Genomic DNA, 21,355 nt, shown 5'->3' with positions numbered 1-21,355 from the left:
TGTGCACACCCCCGTCCTTCCCCTCTGTGTGTTGTGTACCTGGCAGTAGGCAGTTCTGCTTTTTTCCTTGCAAGGTCTTGGCATCTTGAAGGTGATCCGTGTGGTGTAAAATCTGCTTTTGTTCCACGTATTTTTACATGGCTCTAACGTTAGATCTATTACGCTGTTGTAAATCCATTCATTTTTGTTGAAATCCATTAACTTGCAGTGAATTTATAGCAGTATAACTGTGAGCAAACTATGGCTGATGGCACAGGCTGGAAATATTACAAGGAAAAGTGCAAAGTTCTATTGATTTTCTCTCAGGAAAAATGTGTGTTTCCTTATGATTATATTACAGATGACTCAGCTCTGGCCCCCAGCAGCCATCGCTCACACTTCCCAGCTCAGCCACCACTGGTGTTGCAGGCGTGTGTCTCCTGTAAGGAGCAGGGGCCAGGGGCTGCCTCCCCCTCGCTGCCTGGGGACGTGGCCAGGCTACTGCCAGCACTGGAGGAGCTCCTGCCTGGCTCCGTGCTGCACTGCTCTGCCTCTCGATGGCTCTGCAGTCCGAGCACTTACTCCTAATCGATTCTGACAGCAGACACCAGCAGGAACGCTGAGATTTATGAAAGAGCAAGAACTGCCACTAGCCTCTGTCCATTAAGGGTACAGCAAAAACTGCCTTTGCCCTTTGTAAATATAATCAGCAGAAGTGAGGCAGCTGCCCTTTCCAGAAAAGCAAAGCACTCAGGACAGATGTTTTAGCAAAAGCCCTCAACACACTCACAAGCAGTGAAGCTACCAATGCTGTACTTCTTTCCCAACCAAATTTTTCTCATTCCTTTGAGTGCTCCTGAAAGACCACATTGCACACCAAAGTTGCAGCCTGTCTTTGCAGTTTGACGTTTCCCCAAACGTGGACTGGGGACTGGCAAAAAAAAGCTGAATGAAATGTAGAAACCAAGACCCTGAAACCTGGAGGATTCCTTCCTTGTGCTTTTGAAGGTCAAGGCAGGTTCTCTTGGCAGGGCGCTGTCTTGCTGAAGTTCTCCTGCTTGCTGGGAATGAGTGATCTCTGCATGTGTGCTCTTCAGCAGAAGGAAAAGCAGCCTATTGCTCGTTAGATTTCTCATCAGAAGCTCAGGTTATTGTTTAGTAGTCCTGAGGTTGTACTGCGAGTGAATGAGAACACAGGAATTGTTATTCCTGCAGCATCATACAGTTCTGATCTCAGAGAAGAACAATGCTACACTTAGTTGCAGGTTTAATACTTTTTCACCTTCAATATGATTAAGATCAAAAGGACCTTGTTAATTCTACTCCTTTTGCTGCACACGGAACTTCCAGGTTCACACACCTACACAGGTAACAGTACAGTATGAAGGGAATGACAAATGCAAGATAATGCATTTCCTCCCAGATTTTCTGCAAAGCGTGCAGTCTGCAGTTCAAGAAACAACACAGCCCGTTAATGATGACACAAAAGTATGAGGGCAAAGCAGCTGATCTCGTTACCAACAGACCACGCTGAGGTACAGTCAAAATGAATAAAAGCATCACTGTTCACTCCTAGACAGGCTCTGCAACTTCAGGTTTCAGCTGTTTATTCAAATAAATTTAGAGAGATGCATTTCTTCCTCTTGTGGAACAATTTGTTAGGGTTCTTTCTCTTAGAAGGAAGACAGGTCACTGAGAAATACTTACTGCCCTTGAGAAAAAGCAGCCGTGATGAGCTCACCAGGACGCACAGTTCAAACCTGGGCAGGTTTCCTTTCCATCACCAGCCATTACTCAAAAGCTCAGTGCTCCTGTGACATTGCAGGCTCCACACAGAGCCCCACCTTCAGCAGTTGTCCTTGAACAAGTTTGCAGACAAGAATTAAATGCCAGAGTTGCTTGTGGCAGAGATTGGCACTTCAGTCTCTCTTTTTGTCTGTCTTTTCCTTGCAGAACTGCAGAACACTCGCCCTGCCCTGCACACAAGGCAAGGATGGAGCTCGGCACCATCTCACACGGGCACCTCGTGTCTTGCAGCAGATGTCTCCCCATCGTCCTTCTGTGCAGCACTTCTTCTTTTGGTGAGATGATGATGGATTATGCCCCAATCCAGGAGATACAACAGGAATTAAGAGGATTAAAATTCTTATCAAAAAATTTATCGCCTGCAGATCCCTATGGTGAGTCTGCTCCAGAGCAGGAGGGCTTCTTATTATGGAAGATATTATACAGGGAACACAGACATGTTTTGGTCTCACGCTTGGTGAGATGTGGGCAGCACAAGTCCCTCACCGTGACTGTCAGTCCCAGGAGAAGCAAACACTGACCATGTGAGAAAATGAAACCCCCTTCCTACCCTCTCCTAGAAGGGGACACGAGCTGAGGCACCAGCACACGTCCTCCTTTTGCTGCACACATTCTGCTGGCAGCCCTGCTGGTGCTGTAGGTGTCACTTTACCTTTCCCACAATTAAGGTCCTTTCTAGAATGCCACATAAATGACAGGATAAGAATCACAGTCAGACACAGGAGATTTCAAAGCGCTTCAATAAATTCAGCTAAAGAAAGTTGTGATTCCTTGCCGGGTTACCCCACTGTACACAAAACAACAGGCATTTTGCATAAAAACAGTAATTAACCTCTGTATTGACTGTACATGAGCATTTTGCCTCATTGGAAGAAACTCTCTTACTAAGAAAAAAATATACAAAAGTATGTAATCTTAAAAAGTGAGTTTATCTTAGACCAACACTGGAACAAAGGCCGGCCGTGATGTGGTCCCAAAAGAACTTGCTCACTTACCTTGGAAGCATCAGGCTGGCACACGGAGCCCATGCTGCACTGCATGCCCCGGGTCACCCCCAGCCCACAGCAGGATGCAGCTGTACCTGTGCACCCCTTCTCAGTTTCTGTGCCATGATGAGTTTGGGATGGGGCACAGCACAGATCCTCCTTCCGAGCACAGGGAAAGTCACACACGGCTGCAGGAACTTTATTTCAAAATCTTTTTAATCAACTGTTATTCAGCAATATACAATACAGTTTATAAACAAACGTCTTACCTTGTTTCCAATCTTCATTTAAAAATAAATATTATCGACAGTGCCTATTAATTATGGTAAGGTGTACCTTAAAATGTCTCCAAAAAGAAATAATTTAATTAAAAAAGAAAAAAAAAAAGAAAGAAAGAAAAAAAAGAAAAAGGAAATGCAGAAAAACTAAACACAATCTACTCAAAATCTTTCCTTTCTTAGGAAGAGTTCTGACCCTTCTGACCCAGCACCTTTACACACTGCCAGGAAGGTGACTGCTCAACAGCTGGTGCAAAATGAAGAGTCTGAAGAGCCGGAGGAAAGGTTTAGAAAAGAAAAACATGACGTTAAAATAGAGAAAGCACAGGAGCCGTGTGCAGGGCAGCGCCAGACGCCGCACAGTCTGGAAACTTAGATGCGTTATTTTTTGTGGTTTACCTTCCGTGACGTCCCCAAATACCTCCTTCCCCTCACATAGAATTTATCAATCATGCTTCTTTCAGTCTCTTTCTGTCCGTCCTTCCAGCTGTGGGGAATGGTTTGTCAGGGGCTCGTCCTGTTCTTCAATAGGTTCCTTTTGTTTGGCCGAGGAGTGGTGGAGGAAGTAGTCCATCAGTGGTTTACTAATAAATGTACAAGCTTATGCAGTATTAACAGGAACATGTATAGGAGTGGGTCCGTAGCATAAATAGCTCCTGTGCCTAGAAAAAGAGACAAGCAAAAGAAAGAGATTTTATTTTATCTTTTCCAATATAGAAGATTAAACGCAGAAGAGAAATACAGGAAGATTTATTTTTATCACATCAGAGCCAGGGGTCAGAAGCTTAATTTTAATAGTAAAACAGCATCCTCGAGCTATCCAACTCTAATAGCTTTCTCTTCCCCCTCCCAAATCTAACTCCACTCAGGTCATTTCATTATGCAGCACTAATGGTACGCCTAAACTTGGCTGCGGCCAACTTACCAGCAATTGAGATTTCTATAAATACACCTTAATCTGGTATATAGTTCCTTGGGAAATGACAGGTATCAACCACCCATTATTTTAAAGGGAAATGACAAATGCTGCAGCCGTACTCCTTGATTAACAGGACGCGAACCCATTTCATTTGGAATGGGAACAGCGAGACCTTGACATCTGCTTTACCTTCTATAGGAAAGAGCAGAATTTTAAATTAAAAATGTGCACAGGAGCTGCAGAAAAACAGAGGTCAGATGTGAAACGCATCCGTTACAGTCACGGCATCCTAAGGGCAGCATTGCTCCCTCTCCTATGAGGTAAGCTCATGGGACACACATGGGGTGCAGGGCGCTCTGGACGTGCTGGGCAGGGCAGGGCAGCAGTGGCACAGTGCAGGGGATGGTGCAGGTAGGGAAGGCACCTGTGACTTGTGCTCACACCAAGAAATGCCATCAGTCGGTGATCAGAAGCTGTGCTGTCCTGGCACGGCCTGCAGCAGTGCAGCAGGACAAGAAGTTACTACCATTCACTCCCCCAAGTCCAGCTGAGCGGACAGATGAGCCTGGACTGGTCCACAGCCATGGGTGATTGGGTCCCCAAGTGCCAGTAAGTGACACCTTTCACATCCTGCAACATGGAGTTGCATGTATGGTTGTCACCAACACCATAACGTGACAGCAGACAGGGCTGCACACCGTGACTGATGCTTTGTGTGGCTTTGGGCTGCTTCCACCAGGGTGAACACAGAAGCAGGAGCCCAGCTGCAGCCTCACACCACAGCCAGCATCAGAGCTGCGTCGGGGCAGCCTGAGCACCAAAGTGCCCAGCACCCAAAGCACAGACAGCCATCCAGACAAGCGACCTCAGAACCACTTCTCAATGCACTGCAGTTATTATTTTAAGTGCTCAGTATCCTTGAAAAGAAGAATGAGGCCACTTCTGTTTAGGAAACTCACCCCAAGGGCACCCCAATGCAAATACCTCACATACCTCAGTCTTGGTCTCAAGGAGACTGATGTCTCTCAGCTGTGGCACGATAAAAAGAAACACCTCAAGAAGTTCCTGAGAACACCATCGCTCGGCTCACTCACTGCTCAGGCTGCCTCATATACATGCCTCACCAGCAAAGCTGGAGTATTATTATCCAATATAAAAACCAGCTCATTGTAATGTGGTGTGCAACTGAGGAACTCAAGGACTGTCCCCGTAGTGTGCTATCTCACAGACACCTAGACTGTGCAGAGATTATTTAGTTATTAAGGTTTTAATTAAATCCTTGCATGCAGACAAATGTGGCAAAGGGCTGCCTACGTAGCAACAGCAGGTTATTAAGATGAATACAGGGTTTTTCCTTTTAAAGCTGAAAATCATTAACAAACGCAATCAACTCAGGTAGCTAAAGCACATAGTAAATTCTTGTGAAAACAGAACATTCATTGAAGCAGCAGAAGCTGAGAAATGAGTAACAAACCTCTTTAGACATCTCTGGACTCTATAGAAGCAGAGGGGAAATGCATCAGGAGTCTTTATGGCGCTGTATTTCTTTGAGTACGTCTCCATATTTGCAGTGCTGCGGTGCCCCATCTCTCAGAGTCAGACCTGCCATGGGCAGACTGCAGGCAGGACATCACCTCAGGAGCACACAGCAGAGCAGCACCTGAAGGGTGGCAGCGTGCACACAAACTGCTGGGCCCAGCTGCCCCTTGCATACCATGACTGTGCAAGTCCCTTTGCTTCCCTATCAGCACAACACCAGACCCAACAAACTGCCCATCTACCAACACAACCCAGAGACAAAGCGATGTCCTGGTGACACTGCCTGCAGCCCGGTGTTCTGCAGGACACACGGCTCTAGTGGTGTGCTCTGCAGGAAGGATCTGAGCTCTCAGCTCGAGCAAAAGCCTTGCAAGGCCAGTCAGCCTCCTGCAGCCCATGTCTGCTAACACAGCATCTCCAAGCACAGATTGGATCTGCTCCTCTGGCACACATGGACACAGCTGCAAACACTATGCATTTATTTCTATGTACATGAATACTGTCTGGCCTCATTGTTTTTCCTTAGAAACACAGTCAATTCACAAATGTATTCTGCAATTAAACCTTAAAAACAAACCTACCTACACCACACAGAAAAAAACTGACTGAAGAAAGCTGAAGCTGAAGGCCCATCTTCTGAGTCTGACACACTACAGGATATCCAAAGACAAAGTGCTTCATCACAGATTGCACTCACTGACATGACAGACCCATAACTGCAGCCAACACACCCCCAATTCCAAGCTCACCGCTGGGCCATGGCACAGCTGCAAGAGCACAAGCTGCATTTCTGTAGGGGGGGAATTCCCCTGGAAACAATAAGGAGCAGAACCTGGCATAATGGGCTCTCACAGCTCAAGAGCTCTAACGACCATCATAAAACTGAAGGGCTGCAAAGGACACCAGGTGAGGGCTGTTTGTATTGGAATGGAAAGCAGAGTTAGTCACAGCACACGGAGCAGCAGCACCGTGGTGCCCACCACCTCAAGTCATGTCCATTACAGCTTCATGTACCAGCTTAGTTTAAACCTCAGTGCAGGACTAAGAATTAATGCAAACATTATTTTTTTTTCTTTCTCTTTTGCAGAAATTGCTGTTACTTTTAAGCCACATTCTCCATCTTCTTCACGTGGCTGCAAAACTGGAGTCCACAGACTGATAACAGAATCTCAGTGGTTAAATAGAAGTGAAACATATTTTCATTTGATAACAGTGATTCCTACTGAACACCAACAAGTTCTGTTTTTTCCATAGCAATTCAGTGTTGTGCTGTAGCACATCGGGCAGCAAAAGCAGACACTCAGGACTGCAGAATTCTGCTCCGAACACAAGGGGAATTGTCATTAATTTCTCTCCCTGTGCAGTTCCCCTGAACCACGTTCATTACAGCTCACACTGCTTATAAACAAGCTGGACTTCATGTCTTCAGTTCTGCTTTTAGTGCCTCGGTGGAAGTTCTGACTTCACTGCTGCATTTGCAGATGTAAATAAACAGAAGGTGGTCTCGATCCCCAGATCTGGACGTGAGATCTGACCCAGATTTGAGAACAGAGCGCCATTCTTCATTACACCAGGAATGCCATTATGTACAAAGCACAAGCACTTAGAAAATATTTAGTTTACGTTTTGAATATTGATGTGATAGTGGGGTTTTGTTCCTTCTGTAGGTTTATTTATTGCTATACAGATTTACAATTTTGCTTTTAAATTATTTATATACAAATGGCTTAAAGGGAGAGTCAAAGACTAAGGAGAACAATAACAAATTGTTCTGTTCGTGGATGGCGAATTGCTCCTTGGCACCGCTCATCCTTCTTTTGGATTTACAACATAATAACATTTTACTGTAGTTTTCTATTTAATAATTTGTTTTGTGTGAACATTCATCAAAGTTTGACTTAAAGCAGTTCATCCAATTGAAAACAACCATTAATTAACCAACTGCCTTGTGACACACGTTACAAATGGGATGGTTCTTCTACTAGCTATATTTAACCAACGGCCAAAACATTTTACAGCTGTTCTCTATTTTTCTTCCCAGAATCTAAGCAGACCCTTGGCATTTCTTTCTGAGACGGGGGCAAGATGCAGGGGTACAAATTACACAGCTGAAAGGTCTCTTTTCCTTCAGCTATGATGTAATGTGACTGCCCACATTGGATGGAACTGGGGCCCTGGTTGGCAGCATCACCAGACATTTCTTTGTACTAGTTTCCATGCAGGAACAGCCCCTTTCAGTACAATGGTGTTCAATTAAATCTCTCAAACCTGGCATTTCATTAAGAGGTCAGGGACCAAACTGACCATAAAGACTGATTAATTCTCTCAGTCTGGAATCTTCAAACTTGTGCTTGACAGAAATTCTATGAGAAGCTGCCCCTACTGTCATGCATCTGTGGAAGAAATAGGGATTTCCTATGGGCTGCCAGTCAAGGATCATTACAGGCAGTGGTGGTACAGCACATTCTCTCACCAACATAGATTTGGAGCACTTCCACCCAATTGAATTTACCAAACTTCAGATCTACGAGTTGCTTAGAAGTTTTAAATTAAGAAGACACCATTAGTAAAGTCACTGCACACTTTCTGAAGAGATAATAAGTTTTGCTGCATTCAAACTACTGCGCTGTTTGAGACTTGATCTCACCAGGTCCCCATCCCACCTTCCACTCACACCCCTATGGCATGACTTCCTCACCACGTCATCGCTTCGCATCTTCTCCATTACACCAGCTTTACCACCTGCCTGCCTTCTCTCTCCTGACATCCACTGCTGTATGCAGACCTCTACATAGAAATGAATTGCCAACATATCCTGTAACAAAAGTAAGTGACAGCTGCTCCTAATATTGTGAAGTCACCAGGTTTAGGTATTTCAAGGGAGATCTGTCTTTTCATTTGGAGTGGACAGCCCTCATGAAATGAATGTGATTTGACACTTACCTGTACCCATATCCCTGTGCCTGCAAACTGAACTGATGGCAGTGATCAGGAGGGAATGTAGCACAGGCTCAATAATTCTAAAGGGACTGCAGCACAAGGCCCATTTCCAGCACTGCTAGAAACACGAAGGATATTCTGTAGCAATTCTTTGTAGCAGTCTGGTTCTTAAACTTCTTTCTTCTTGTTACATCTGACAAAAGCCCATCTAGGAAAGCAGTTCAGCGTTGCGGTAATCCACTGCACAGGCAGCAGGGATGGCATGAGAACTGCAGGCTTGACAGCACTGTTATGGAGCCCGGGGGAATCAGCACTTCCCAGCAACCTGGGAGCTCCTGCTGACATGCTTAAGCCCTATTGAAGACCCCGAAGCCCCTGCTTTAACTGCTGTATGTAAAGTAGGTCACATACATCATGCAGTTACAGACAAGTAAGAAAACAAGAATCAGACTGCGAGGAGAAGAGTGTGGAAATGAAGGGAATGATGCTAAAAGAAAAGTTCAGTTCTCGCAGGAAATTCAAGAAAACCATTTCTTCTGCAGTATTGATTTTCTGAAGTCCTGCAGGGCTTTGTTGGAAGCCGGCCTGCAAGTGCTTGTGGGACAGGAGCTGGGTCCACAGTGCTTATGGCACTGCAATTATTGAAGTGGGTTTTGGATCACGTTAGAGCTCGTGTCAACAGAACCACATTAAGGCTGCTAACAAGCAGGAGGAGCACTGGGGCTGCAGTAGTGGATATGATGAACGTGTGGAAACACAGACCAAGTATCGAGCAAGAAATTCTTCTACTTCTTAGACAGCCAAAAAAACATGATATGTTTGTCAGTAGGTAAAAATTCATCTTCCACTGAAGTCACAAGCAGGGACAGACTGTGGGGAAGAGCTGGCACACTTCAACTCAGCATTCACACTTTGTCTCTGTGGTAGCCAAAGCCCCGCAGGGCAGCCAGTTTTACTGGTGCTTCCAAAGCCCCCGTGCCATTCCCAAGGAGCAGAAGTGGCACAGTGAGTGCTGATGGAGCAGCAGCCAGGCTGGGTTGTGTGGCACCACATCCCCAACTGCACACAGCCAAACAAGCAGCCTGAGCATCCCCAGGACCATCCCAGAGAAATCAAGGAAAAGTTTCATGAAAACACCTGCACTGATTTATAACGAGCTGCAAAAGCTGCTGTGGGCTGTGCCAGGGTAAAAAAAGGAAGGTGTTCTGAATACTGAGCCATTCATTCTATATAGATTATACAGCCTAAATCCTTTATATTGGTGTGAATGTACATAAGCCAGCAGTTTTCCTCCCAAGACACGCAGCTGGTCTCTTCTTTGTAGCACATTCCTATACACAGATTTCTGCCTTGGTATCTGTGATCTCTGCTCGGTAGGAAGTACAGACAACAAATAACACTAATGAGACCCGAAATGTACAACTGTGAATTTGTTTTACTCCAGGATCTAAACCCAACTTAACAAAACTGAGCGCCATTAATTTACTGCTTGGCACTTGAATAACGTGATACAGAACCCTGTGTGATGTGATTAGGTGAGAAATGAATTTTGAGCTAAAACATGCAGAAAAATAACTAACTATATTAGTGGTAGCTGAGCAGTAAATCAGCATCCAGCCCTGCACATCCTTCTTCAGCACTATGGGAGCAGCTCCACCGCAGACAGCAAACAGCAAAACCACAGCTCAGATTACCCAGATCATGAGGCTGATCAGAAGTGCTGGGGTTGAGCTTCCAGCTATCAAGCTTTCAGTCTGGGCTGTATCCTCAAGTCTTTCATTGTAAGTAAGGGAACCAAAAAGCCACACTGCATAAAGTATGCAAGCTAAATAATAATGCAGCCACACAAGTCTGAAAGTCAACGCTACAAGACTTGGAACAGAGATCACACTAGATGGAAACCACGTATTTCACACTCTGGATGTGACACGGGCTGTAAATAATGCCAACCCCAAAGTCAAGAGCGAGATGGGTCGGTTCTCACTTGGCAGTTTTCAGAGTATTTCTGAGTTGAGCAGGATTAGCAGCAAGCTGCCAATATAGTTGCAATGATCGTTCCAATCAGAATTATTAAAGCTAAGCAGATCATTTAAGGAACTCTATTTGTTTATTTTACAAAAACAAACAAACAACCTATCCAGTCCATACTTAAAGAACAAAGCTAAGCCTGTGAGCAGAGAACATGAGAACACAAGAAAAAATGCTGTGCTGAGAGCATGTACCAGAAAAAAGCAGAGCCCTTCACCTGTACTGAGGGATGGCCTTTGTGCTGGATGCCAGCAGTGCTGTGGGTGCTCTCACAGCTGCACAGCCCTGCCAACATACACACTGCTGGTGAGCAGCTCAGTGAAGGTACTGCCATGCCCTGGGCCTCAGGGAGGTACAACATCACAGCCTAAGCCAGCAGGGGAACAGCTGTGGATGGGGGACATTCTTCTGGGCCTTCGTGTGTGTGAGCTCTCAAGCACCTGGGCCTGAAAGGGATTCACGTTATAAATGCGATTTTGAAATGTATTAAGTAGTACAAACAGTGGGGGAACCTTAGGTGTGATCAACAGGCAGTGAAACAACCCACAGAAGATGGTGTGTTAGGGGTGTCCTGGAGTGCTCCGCTCCAGGCTGCAGCCGCAGCGTGGTGCCATCACACACATCCCGGCACAGCGACCCACGCTCAGCACTCACGCTGGCTGCTCCATGGTGCACAGCTGCTGCCCTGCCAAACTGCTGCTTTCCAGCTAATAAAATTGCCTCCCAGCTGATAACAGCCTGGCAATATAAAATGCTCGGTTGTTAACCGCTGTTGTGACAAATAATACCATTCCACTGACAACTCTGTTTTTTTCCAATACAAACCCACTTGAACTATTTATTATTGACAAAGGGCACTGCTCTGCCATTATCTAATTTTACAAACACAAAATAAACACCAGTAGCAAACCTACCAGCACACTCTTGCTTTAGCAAGCTACAACAAACCCCTCTTGCTGTCCCATCAGATCCAGAAGGTTATCTACAAAACCCATCGGTACATGGATCCAATTCCCATCCCAAATGCTGTTTGTTCATGCAGAAAGACACACAGTTGTGCTCAGCTTTCTTCAGTTCAACCTCAGCTCTTCACTCTCAAATGAATCACCTTGTAGCAACTTCTCAAGCAGCTTTAGGCAGAGCAGCCACGTTCATCAGAACACCTTGGAATGCCCCTTTCATTACATACAGTCATTTCATTTTTAAATGTTTTCTCGTGTGTAACTCGAACACATGAGAGAAGTTCAAACAATACTCAGATCTCTGCAAGGACACCATGCAGGCTGTCCCAGAACAGGTCAGTGCAGTTTGTCCCATCCCTCTGGGGAACAAGTGCCAACCACATAAAGCAGTAGTACACAGAGTACTCAGACAGGCTGCACTGCCACCCCTCACAACCAGCCCAGCCCAGCTCGGATCTGCCCCATGTACTGAGCTGATGCTGCTGCAGTTTGTGCTTTTGTCCACTTCAAGAATTACTCCATTCTGCACACACACAAAAGAAGATATTTGACCTCACTTGTCCCCAGAGGAGTCTAATTTGCCCAGATATTGAAGTGCTAGTGATGTGTATTTAATGAGAATCCTTTTTGCGTGTTTATTATCCAGTGACATTTAGGAGGTCAGCCTGATAACTCAGTTATGGCGCTCCGTTCTGCTCCTTTATTTAATGCAAAGGAAAATGCGAGCGACCCAGGTTGCATTTATCTATAAACAGCAGCGGTGTGAGCAGAGCTCACAGATGGCCTCACTAAAAGCACAAGGAGAGTGACCGAGAGCCAGCAGTCCAGGACTCCAGCCTCAGCTGGAGCTGCTCTCACACAGGGGCTGCAGAGCAGGGCAGGGTGTGCTGTTATCTCCACACCAGGCCCAGGAGCTGCACTCCTCTGCTGCAGACATGAAAGGCTTTGGAGGGGGGCATGAAGCAAAGACTTATTTTCTTCCTTGCTGTGAACGTTTCATCTTTGCATAACACATGAGTTTCTCCGTGTCCTTCCCAGAGCACTCTAAGCATAATGAAGCACAGTTTCTTGTTTCACACTCCCATCTTTGTTTATTTTATTTAAAGCTTTCACTTCAGAGCTTTATGGCTGGAGATCAAACAAATAAAAGGGAATTTGGAAGCTGCGCCGACTGATCTGCATTCTACTCAGAAGTTAAGCTAAAAATTGCCCCCCAGCCAACACACAGCGCTCATTTTGGACACCCTCTGGCAGCACATACAACAAGCACTGCTCCCAAAGTAACGCCTCCTGTTTTATTACATTGGCCCACCACACCAGGGGCGGATGGTGGTGCCGTGGCAGTAAAGGCCAAACCTTCCCACCAGCCATCAATCCTTTACGTGCTGTTGCTGTGTGACAGATGGCAGCAGAGGGGCAGTCTGACAGAATGGTGTCTGAGATGGGAGCATGGATGAAGCAAAGGAGCTCTATCAAACCGTGTCATGGTGCTTTTTCAATCTGTTATAGTTTCCATGGAAATAAATAGGAGGCATTACTTTCAGAACAACCTAACGCTGCCAGTTTGCCTCCTAGAACAGCAGTATAAAGTACTTATTTGTTCTTTCACTATCAGATAACAAAGACTGACCGCTGAATTCAGTACCTTGCTCATATTCATGACACTTGGAATCACTGTTTCCTATTTACTCTCACCCCCAGCACACACACATGAGCCCACTCCTCCTTCCAGGACGCTCAGTTCAGTGATGCCCTTATACCGGTGTGCACTAAGAACACTTCACAAGGTGCAGACACCATCTGCAGCCCTTCCCTTACTCACTGGACTTTTCCCTACAGCGAAAGATTAAATCTGCATACAAGTAATTAAACTTAAAGTTACGCTTTCCCTTTCATTTAGAAGCATTCATTCACTTATGGCACAAAACACAAGAAGTTTACCAGCAGACTCTGCCCCCCTGCAGGAAGCACTGGGTTTCCACCCCAGCCTGCCCTACTGGCAGAGGGACACTGATCTTTCCCAGTCTCACACGATCACAGCACAGAACTGAGGTTTTACACTGCACCTGCACAGGGAGCACTATTTGAGATGGCCGTACTCCTGGCACAGCGGACAGTCTGTCACCTCGGATCTGTTCCTTTGCACACTACAACATCACTGATCACTGTTCTTTCTTTAACCAAATGCAGGATCCGAGCACCTGCCCCACACTATGAGTTTATCATGTATGGCCTGGCCCATCAGGTGGGACCGTGCTCTTTAAGGACACCTTGTTGACAGACACATTTATTCTGATCATTTCAGTCCAACAAGATGATGCAAAGAACCACCTTTCCCCACGCACCGCATACATGCTGGGGTTGCTGCTGAAGCCAACAAGAGCACACCTGAAAGCAGCATTTCAACTATAATCATGTTGGAATACAGCACAGAGAAACCCGACTTTGCTGCACTGAACACATCGTGAAGGGCTCAGCTACAACAGAAATAGGATCAGACCCCAATCAATCAGGACCATGGCAGCCAGTGCCACGCCATGAGCTTGAGCAGCGCGTTCTTCATCACCAGCAGCACAGCCAGCACTTGAGCCCGCTTCTGCTTTTGTGCAGAGGAAACATCCCTGCATACAGCACACGGTGCTGCAGATAGAAGGCTTATGAGCAACTACAGCAGATGATTCAGTTACTGCACACAGATGTGCAGCGCTGATCTGTCACTGAGCTCAGGCACATCGTGGTGCTGCACACACATGCTGGGCACAGCCAGAACAGCAGCGGGCCCTGCAGCCCCCCCAGTCAACACCTGGTTTCACCCCACAGTCCTGTCCATGGGAAACACACCACAGAAAGATGCTGCTTCCACATTGCACCGCAGCAGAAACACCCAAGGAGTCGCCTCCTGAGCGCAGAGGAACAGCAGGTGCTGCTCTACACCTCACTTTGCTGCCCCGACTGAAAGCCTTGTGCTCTGGTTCCCAAAGCAGCAGCAGTGCCGGCAGCACCGCACAGCAGGCGGCTCCAGCTTCACCGCTGTGCATCCCTCTCCATCTGGGAATCCCCACAAAACGCTTTCCTACATTCTTCTACCTCGTTCGCTGCTCCTTACTTCTCCATTACCTCCACTGCCATCCATAACGCTCGCGTTTTATTTCCAGCATTCAACGCAGCCCAGAAACGATGCCCCGTGCCCCAACACATGACTGGCAGCAACAGCCGCACCGACCGCTGTGCAGGAGCCGCCATCCGGGGCTGCGCATCCCCAGGACAACGACTCGCTTTGCCCTGCACGAGTCACCGCATCACACAACTCCTGCGTGAGAAACGGACCGCGTTCTTGGGGCACATGAGGCCGCCCCTGCTGCCAGCAGAGCATAGGACGGTACAGCCCCTACAGCCGCAACGCAGCACCGGCACGGCGCGACCCGCCGGCCGCGCTCCCACGCCCCGCCACCGCTCTCACCCCGCAGCGCATCCAGGACGGCTGAGGTCGCGGCCGCCCCCCGCCCCGCTCCCACCCGACGTTCCGCCCATCCCCGCTCCTACCTGAACCGTGCTGCTGCTGCTGCAGGATGGCGGCCCGTCCCCGGCCCTGCCCCTGCCCGGGGGGCGGCGATGCCGAGGCGGTGGTGGCGGAGGGTCCCCGCTCTCCGGGGGGCGGCGGCGGCGGGCGCTTGCCGGGCTCGGGGCCGGGCGGTGCCGTGGCTCTGCCGGCGGGGCCGTGTCGGCGGGGAGCCGCCCCGCTCTGGATGTGGGACACCGCCTCGGCCGCCTGCACGTCGGGCGGAGCGAAGCGGGACAGGACGCGCAGCAGCGCCTGGGCCTTGTGCTCCTGCGTCTCGTCGTCGCTGTAGTCCGCCACGCGGCACTCGTAGACGCCCTCGTCCTGCCGCCGCACGCCCGACAGCCGCAGCCGGTGCGAGATGTCGTTGCCCTGCACGCGGACCGTCTGCAAGAGAGACGAGCCTCAGCTGCGGCAACGGCCCCGCCCCGTGTCCCCCCACCCCACCCCACCTCATCCCACCCCCTCGGCCGCGTGCAGCGCCGTCCGGCCCCGCGCTGGGGCGGCGGTCGCAGCCGCAGGACCCGTTCCCCCCATCCCCTTCCCCCCGTCATCCCCTTCCCCCCATGTCATCCCCTTCACCCCGTCATCCCCTTCACCCCAGCCCCCGCCCGCAGGGAGCGGACTCCACGCCGGGCGGTACCGGCCATGGGGTCACTTACACTGATCTTCGTCGCGTCCTTGTTCGCCACCTGAGGAGCAGAGCAGAGCAGAGGTCACAGCCCACCCCGGCTGCACGCGGAGCGACGCTCCCTCCCATCCCGCTACTCGGCCGGGTGGATCCGACGTTCCCCGCCCGTATCACGGGGGGATGCGGAGCTCGGCCAGCCCCGGCGCTACGCACCGACACGCGGCTCCCGGCACCGCTACGGAACGCTCCGCAACCCGCAGCCAGGCAGCGCTGCTCGGAGCTTTACCCCCCGCTGCCGGGCTGTCCCCGCTAAGAGCCGCACAACTCGAGCGGTACCGCAGCATCTCCCCGATGCACCGTCAGCTCCGCGCGCCCCGCCATCATTTTTTTGGTGAAAGAGACTCGTGTTTGTTTTTTACGAGGTTAAATCCGAGCGATTCGCTCCGTGTCTGACAACTGAGTTACGCGTTCCCCATCCAGGCGGCACCGCAGCAGCTCAGCGCCTGTAGCTGCGCGTTTTGATCGGAAACGAGCGGTACCGAACCGGGAGCGGAGCGGCCCCGTCCGAACCCCGCCGGCACCACCCGGGGCATCGCATTGAAACGGGGCTTCGGGGCGATCCGGCGGAGCGTTCAGAACGGCTCCCGCCCCCGAGCCTGGCTGCTCGCTAGGGGGAGGGGACGGGCAAGATTTAACGCTACTTCATGCATTTTAATTTCTACTCCCGACTGCGTGGAAACGGCCGCCCGAGCTCCACACACAGGTGTAGGCGCAGCGCGATACGCGCTATGGGCACAGCGCTGCTCCGCTCCCAGCTGCCGGGGATGCCCCGCTCTGCCCGTGCCTCCATCCTCAGCCATCTCCGGTTCCCTCGCTCGAGCCCCCGCTCCCGGTTTCACCGCCGGACTCCGGGCGTTTTCTAGTTACAGCCCCTCAGACGCTCTCCTTATGCTGCTATACTTAATTCCCCACTTCCCCGGAGGCCTCCTCCGTGCCCACCCGCTCTCTCCCGGCCACGTCCCGCCCGTTACCTTGCTCCTGCCGCCAGGGATGCTGACGGCCAGTTCGTGTGCGAGTTCTCGGGCCGGTTCCTTGAGGTACCACCACTGGATTTCCAAGGAATAAGAGGTGGATCCGCTGGCTCTGAAGGCGCAAGGCATCTCGATATCGTCTCCCTCCCTAACAGTCACATCTTTGGGAACTTCGGTGAAGGTGGCTGGGAGGGGAACACAGAGTTACGAGGCTGGTTAGCGGGGAGCGAGCTCCGAGCTCCGCGGGCAGCGCGCTGCAGCCCGGCCGCTCCGTCCCGCAGCCGCCCGACCCCGGGGCCCCGCTGCGCCCCGGCAGAGCCCCCGGGAGGGCCGAGCCCCCACTCACCGGTGACGCCGAGCAGCAGAGGCGCGTGCAGCACCAGGGAGCAAAGCGTGCACAGCAGCCCCCGATTTTCCATCGCATCGATGGGGCCGCGGCGGGCGCGTCTCAATCCATCGCACGCCGCGGGGCCCGGCGCCTCCCCGAGAGCCAAAGCCGCCCCGCGTCCACGGGAAGCTACTGTAACATCCGCGGGAGGAAGCGGCGGTCCTGGGAATTAAAAGAATCCCGTCCCGGCGATCCGCTCGGCGGCAGCGGGTTCAGCTGCCCTGCGCCGAAGAGCGGCTCCCCCCGTCCAGAAGCGCGCAGGCAACGCCGGGCTCCGCTCCGAGCCCCATCGCAGTGACGCTGCGCGGCGGCACAGCCGGGCACAGCCGAGCCCCGCTCCGCACCCGCACGGCCCCGCAGCGCCGAGCTCTGCCCCCGCGCGGCCGCTCCGCGTCCGGCCCGCGACTCCAGCCCCGCCCCGCGTGTCCCCGCCCCGCACGGCCCCGCCCGGCCCCGGGTTCCCTGGGAAGCACCGCCCGGAGCAGCGCGGAGCTCAGTGCCGGCACCGTGAGTGCCCGGGGCTGATGGCTCCGTGCCTGACAGGCTTCTTAAATCCCTATGATTATTACTTGTTAAAATGCATTAAGGGACAAAACAAAACAAAAATAGCCAACACCCCTCCCGCAAAAAAAAAAAAAAATATATATATAACCAACCAACTCATTCGATTTCAAATAGTCATAAAAAGAAAATGCTTTTGCAGATCAGCTGCTTCTCAGGCAAACGTCCCAGTTAAGAAGCAGAAATATTCACAAGTCATTGCAGTGAGCTGCTGCCCCAGCACAGACTGATTGCTGCACTAAGTAATGAGGGAAGCTGTATTTTAATAAATCCAAGGCGTCTCACTACCATCTTTGACTTCATTTCTCCTCTAGTTCCATTTGAAGGCACCATCTTGTTCAGCCTCAGCTTAATTCTATCACTGCATTGGCACACAGAGTGGATTTAATGACCCGCAGAACATTTTTCTTTCTACTTTTAGAGGTTTCACTCTGTACCAGAACTCCAAGCTGGACGATGTGTGAAGAGTTCTATGGACCTGATTATTGGGCCACATCTGTTTGGGAGTCACTGCATGGTGATTACTGGGCACTGGCAGCACCCGCCAGCAGCGTGGGTGGGATCCTGGGGCTGCATCAATCCATGTTCCTAATAGAATTATTTCCTTTCTTCAGAGTATTTGCAGTCATTTCCACTGACCATATCATGATTTAAACCCTGCTGTGTTCCCCTGCTTGCTCTATGACACCATGCGGCTCCACGTCCCCCTCCAGACTGACCCTGTGCCCAGCCTGACCCCTGCCAGCAGCAGTCCCAGCCATCCACAAGGGCTTTTACTGCAATAATTATCAAACACCACTTCACCAAATAACCCAACAATCACTCCTGCTGTGCTTTCCACCCAAAAGCTCAGCACACTCCATACAGTACACGAGAACCATCCTTTCTATCCGCACAGAGCCTTAAGACACAAAGCACAGCAGGGAGCTCCGTGACCTCTGAGCAGCTCATCACCTACCGGGTGTGCAGCGGTGTCCCCAGGAGCGAAGCTGGGCAGTGGTTTGCAGGAGTTCAGTGCTGTGCAGTGCAGCTGGGGCAGCGGGTGCTCCTCAGAAGGCTCAGGGACACCTGGGGACAGACAGACGGCACCGTCAGCACACACAGACCTGCACACACAGCCAGACATGGCAGCACTAGGAGCACGGCGGCCTTGACGAGGAAGGGCTCTTTCTCTGGCCTTCCTGCTACCCAGAACACATGCAATCTCCACTTACCTCTAACCATCAGATAATCTCAGTGGGTACACATGAAGTTACCACAAAACATTCCTGAAAACCTTTTACTTAAGCTTTTATTTAAACTGATGTCTAAAAATTTCTTCTGGAATTGCAGCATTGAGAAACTTTATGCGGGCTCAGATGGTAGAAATACCCGGCTGATGTTAAGAGGCTTTTGTTTCTCAGATATAAAAAATAAGCAATAAAAATGAAAAGGAAAGGCAAATGCATTTAAGTCAGTTCTATTTTCATAAATCTCAGGTTGTTATGGTGGTAATAGTGCTGCTGAAGTGAAGGCTGTTTCATCTCAAATGTGCCCCATTGGTTTATACCATTAAGCCTTCAGTCCCACGGTATTTACTGGCCGCCAAATTTGATTTTCCATGTAGGAGCTGAACACTTGAGCACTGATATCTTTGTATTCAATTAAAGTAAGGAATTAGGAACATGAGTGTGTTTTCCACAGTCTTAACTTAGAGCCATAACAAGGCTCTTTTATGTCCTCATCTTCTACTAAAATTATAATAGGGGACTATGGTGCTGGAAGCTGAATAGCAAGTGTTACTGCACAAATCACGTTGCTCTCAGGATTGTAACAACGTTTGAAGCTATTTATTGATTCAATCCTGCCAGCAAAAAGGGACTTCTGCAGTGCATACACTATCACCTGCCCACGCTCGTGCCCTGAACGGCTGATGAGAGCAGAACACCCCAGTGAGAAGCTCCCTTTGCTGGTCCTGCAGCATCACCCACACCAGCAGTTCTCAGGGAAATGAAGGAAGAATTCAGGTGCTGACACCAAGGCCGTGTTTTGTTGCTGACTGTGGTTCTGCCGTAACCGTCACTCAGACACAGCGCTACGCTGTGCGACAGATAGATAACATTATTTTACAGCCAGGCAAACTGAAATTGCTTGCTTTTATGGCAAAGTCCTGTGGCTTTTTCATAGCTTTCCACTTCCAAATCAGATTTCAGCAGAGAAGACTCTGCTGTAGGACAAGCCAAGACACGGAGCGTTTGCTTCTGGCCTCGTGCTCCAAATGGCTCCATCCCTAAGCCTGAGAGAGAGGGGCTGGGGAAGCCCTTGGCATCCCCTCCTGACACATGAGGACCCTTCTGGGAAGCCAGGCAGCCCAAAAGGCAGCTGGATGGAGCCAGCTGGTTCCTCCCAGAGACAGCCATCTTTGCCTTCTCTTCCTCCTGCTCTCACACCGCTCACTGCAGGTGATGGCAACCAACAACAGAGTACCATCCTGAGCCTTTGTCAGGCACAGTGACTCAGGGGCTGGTAACTGAGGCTGCTCCAGCTGCTGCTGGGCTGTGTTTTATGGCGACTTGTGGGAAATCCCCCAAGTGATTGCAGCACTGTGTAGCTGCTGACATTTAAGAACAATTCTCCCTATAACTTTTGAAAATGATGTACAGCCCCATTATTTGAATAACCAAAAGACTTGCTAATGGCTGCTGAGGAGCCTTTATTCATACCCTGCTGTTTGGAGTTAGCCCGTTTAAAAACTAAAACAGTGTAGGTCACATTTCCGAAGGAGAAAGCTGCAATGATCATCTGATTTTACACCCCCAAAGCAGGTGTGATGAGACCTTTACTTTGGGCTGGTGCAAAAGCACTCAAGGACACTCAGTATTCCTACCACATTTAAGCAACATCCATCTCTGCCCTAAATCCTCCAGCAGAATTAAGTCCTGTTCAGTGCTCTATCTGTAGATTTTTGTTAGCTTTTTCCTCACTCCACGGGTGTATTTTCACAGCTATGGGGCCCAGCTCTGCTGCTGCTGGCAGAAAGTGCTTTTGCAGATGGCTCTGGGGGGCTTGGGGCAGCACCTCTCCAGGGGCTGCATTGTGCTCAGAGAGCAGGTGAGGGGCAGAAGTGAGGGATGGACGTAAACAAACAAAGAAAGCAAAAGAGAGAGATGCTAAAATGTTCCCACTCTGCTTCCAGCACAGTGACCTTCACCGTGGTGCTTCTGCCTCAGAGTAGCTCATAACAATGGACTGGCAGCTGCCAGCCCGGTTGCCTTTAAAATGTCACTGCTTTAACATCAAATCAAGAGGTATAATTGCATTTTTCCTTCCTCCCTTCTCCCTCCCCTCACTCCCCCAGGTTCCAGCTCTGATCAGGCCCAAGGCAAGCTGACAGCGTACCTGCATTCCCACAACAAGTTCGGAAAAGGCTGCAAGAGCTGCAGGTTCAAAGGGCTGCACTGTGCTCCATGCACATGATGGCTTTCTTCTTCACCATCCACAGCTGTGGGCTGTGCAGGATTATGGGACAAGCAGAAGCTCAGCTCAGGGTCTGAGAAAGAACCGACTATCCCACATTAGGAAACTCAGGGTTAAAACCATCAACCCATGCAATTTGTTTTGCTAGGTTTTATGCATTCTTGTACTCCGGACAAGTGACATCTCCCCCAAAAAGCTTCATTCTGCTGTCCATAAATCTGATTAAGGTAGAAAGCATGTCTCTGCATTTCAGCTAGGCACAGTTCTTGCTTTTTTTGCAGCAAATGCATTT

The 21,355-nt window shown here is 49.8% G+C and overlaps 1 protein-coding gene, 1 long non-coding RNA gene and 1 other non-coding gene across 9 annotated transcripts in view; 1 reads left to right on the top strand and 2 right to left on the bottom strand.

The window, feature by feature from the left end:
* LOC107319306 (uncharacterized) overlaps positions 1–12,602 on the top strand; it is a 47,805-nt gene extending 35,203 nt beyond the window's left edge. For 2 of the 5 annotated variants that reach the window (XR_001557728.3, XR_004308694.2), the window contains 2 exons: positions 1,941–2,159; positions 3,233–10,544. This is a non-coding gene — a long non-coding RNA (uncharacterized LOC107319306). Of the gene's footprint in view, positions 1–1,932; positions 3,033–3,232 lie in introns of those variants that run through there. The other 3 variants (XR_014947521.1, XR_014947519.1, XR_014947520.1) reach the window with 3 other exon arrangements.
* On the bottom strand, positions 2,970–17,429 carry VSTM2B (V-set and transmembrane domain containing 2B). 2 transcript variants are annotated; one of them, XM_085551069.1, is made up of 6 exons: positions 17,275–17,429; positions 17,005–17,150; positions 16,659–16,843; positions 15,659–15,688; positions 14,981–15,383; positions 2,970–3,711 (listed from the first exon to the last, which is right to left on the bottom strand). In XM_085551069.1, the coding sequence occupies exons 1-6, from the start codon at positions 17,334–17,336 to the stop codon at positions 3,623–3,625; spliced, it is 915 nt and encodes a 304-aa protein (XP_085407195.1). In that variant the 5' UTR covers positions 17,337–17,429; the 3' UTR covers positions 2,970–3,622. The 2 variants fall into 2 exon arrangements, with proteins under 2 accessions (XP_085407195.1, XP_085407194.1); XM_085551068.1 differs by having other exon boundaries at positions 17,005–17,428.
* Positions 17,430–17,677: 248 nt separating this feature from the next.
* Positions 17,678–21,355, bottom strand: part of LOC107319302 (uncharacterized) — a 334,287-nt gene continuing 330,609 nt past the window's right edge. For both annotated transcript variants that reach the window (XR_014947523.1, XR_014947522.1), the window contains one exon: positions 17,678–18,675. This is a non-coding gene — a transcript (uncharacterized LOC107319302). The remainder of the gene's footprint in view (positions 18,676–21,355) is intronic.

Source organism: Coturnix japonica, chromosome 6, assembly GCF_054131305.1.
Source record: "Coturnix japonica strain WE chromosome 6, WE-NBRP24, whole genome shotgun sequence".
NCBI lineage: Eukaryota > Metazoa > Chordata > Aves > Galliformes > Phasianidae > Coturnix > Coturnix japonica.
Note: the sequence above shows the minus strand (reverse complement) of the source record. Positions and strands in the feature narration are given on the sequence as shown.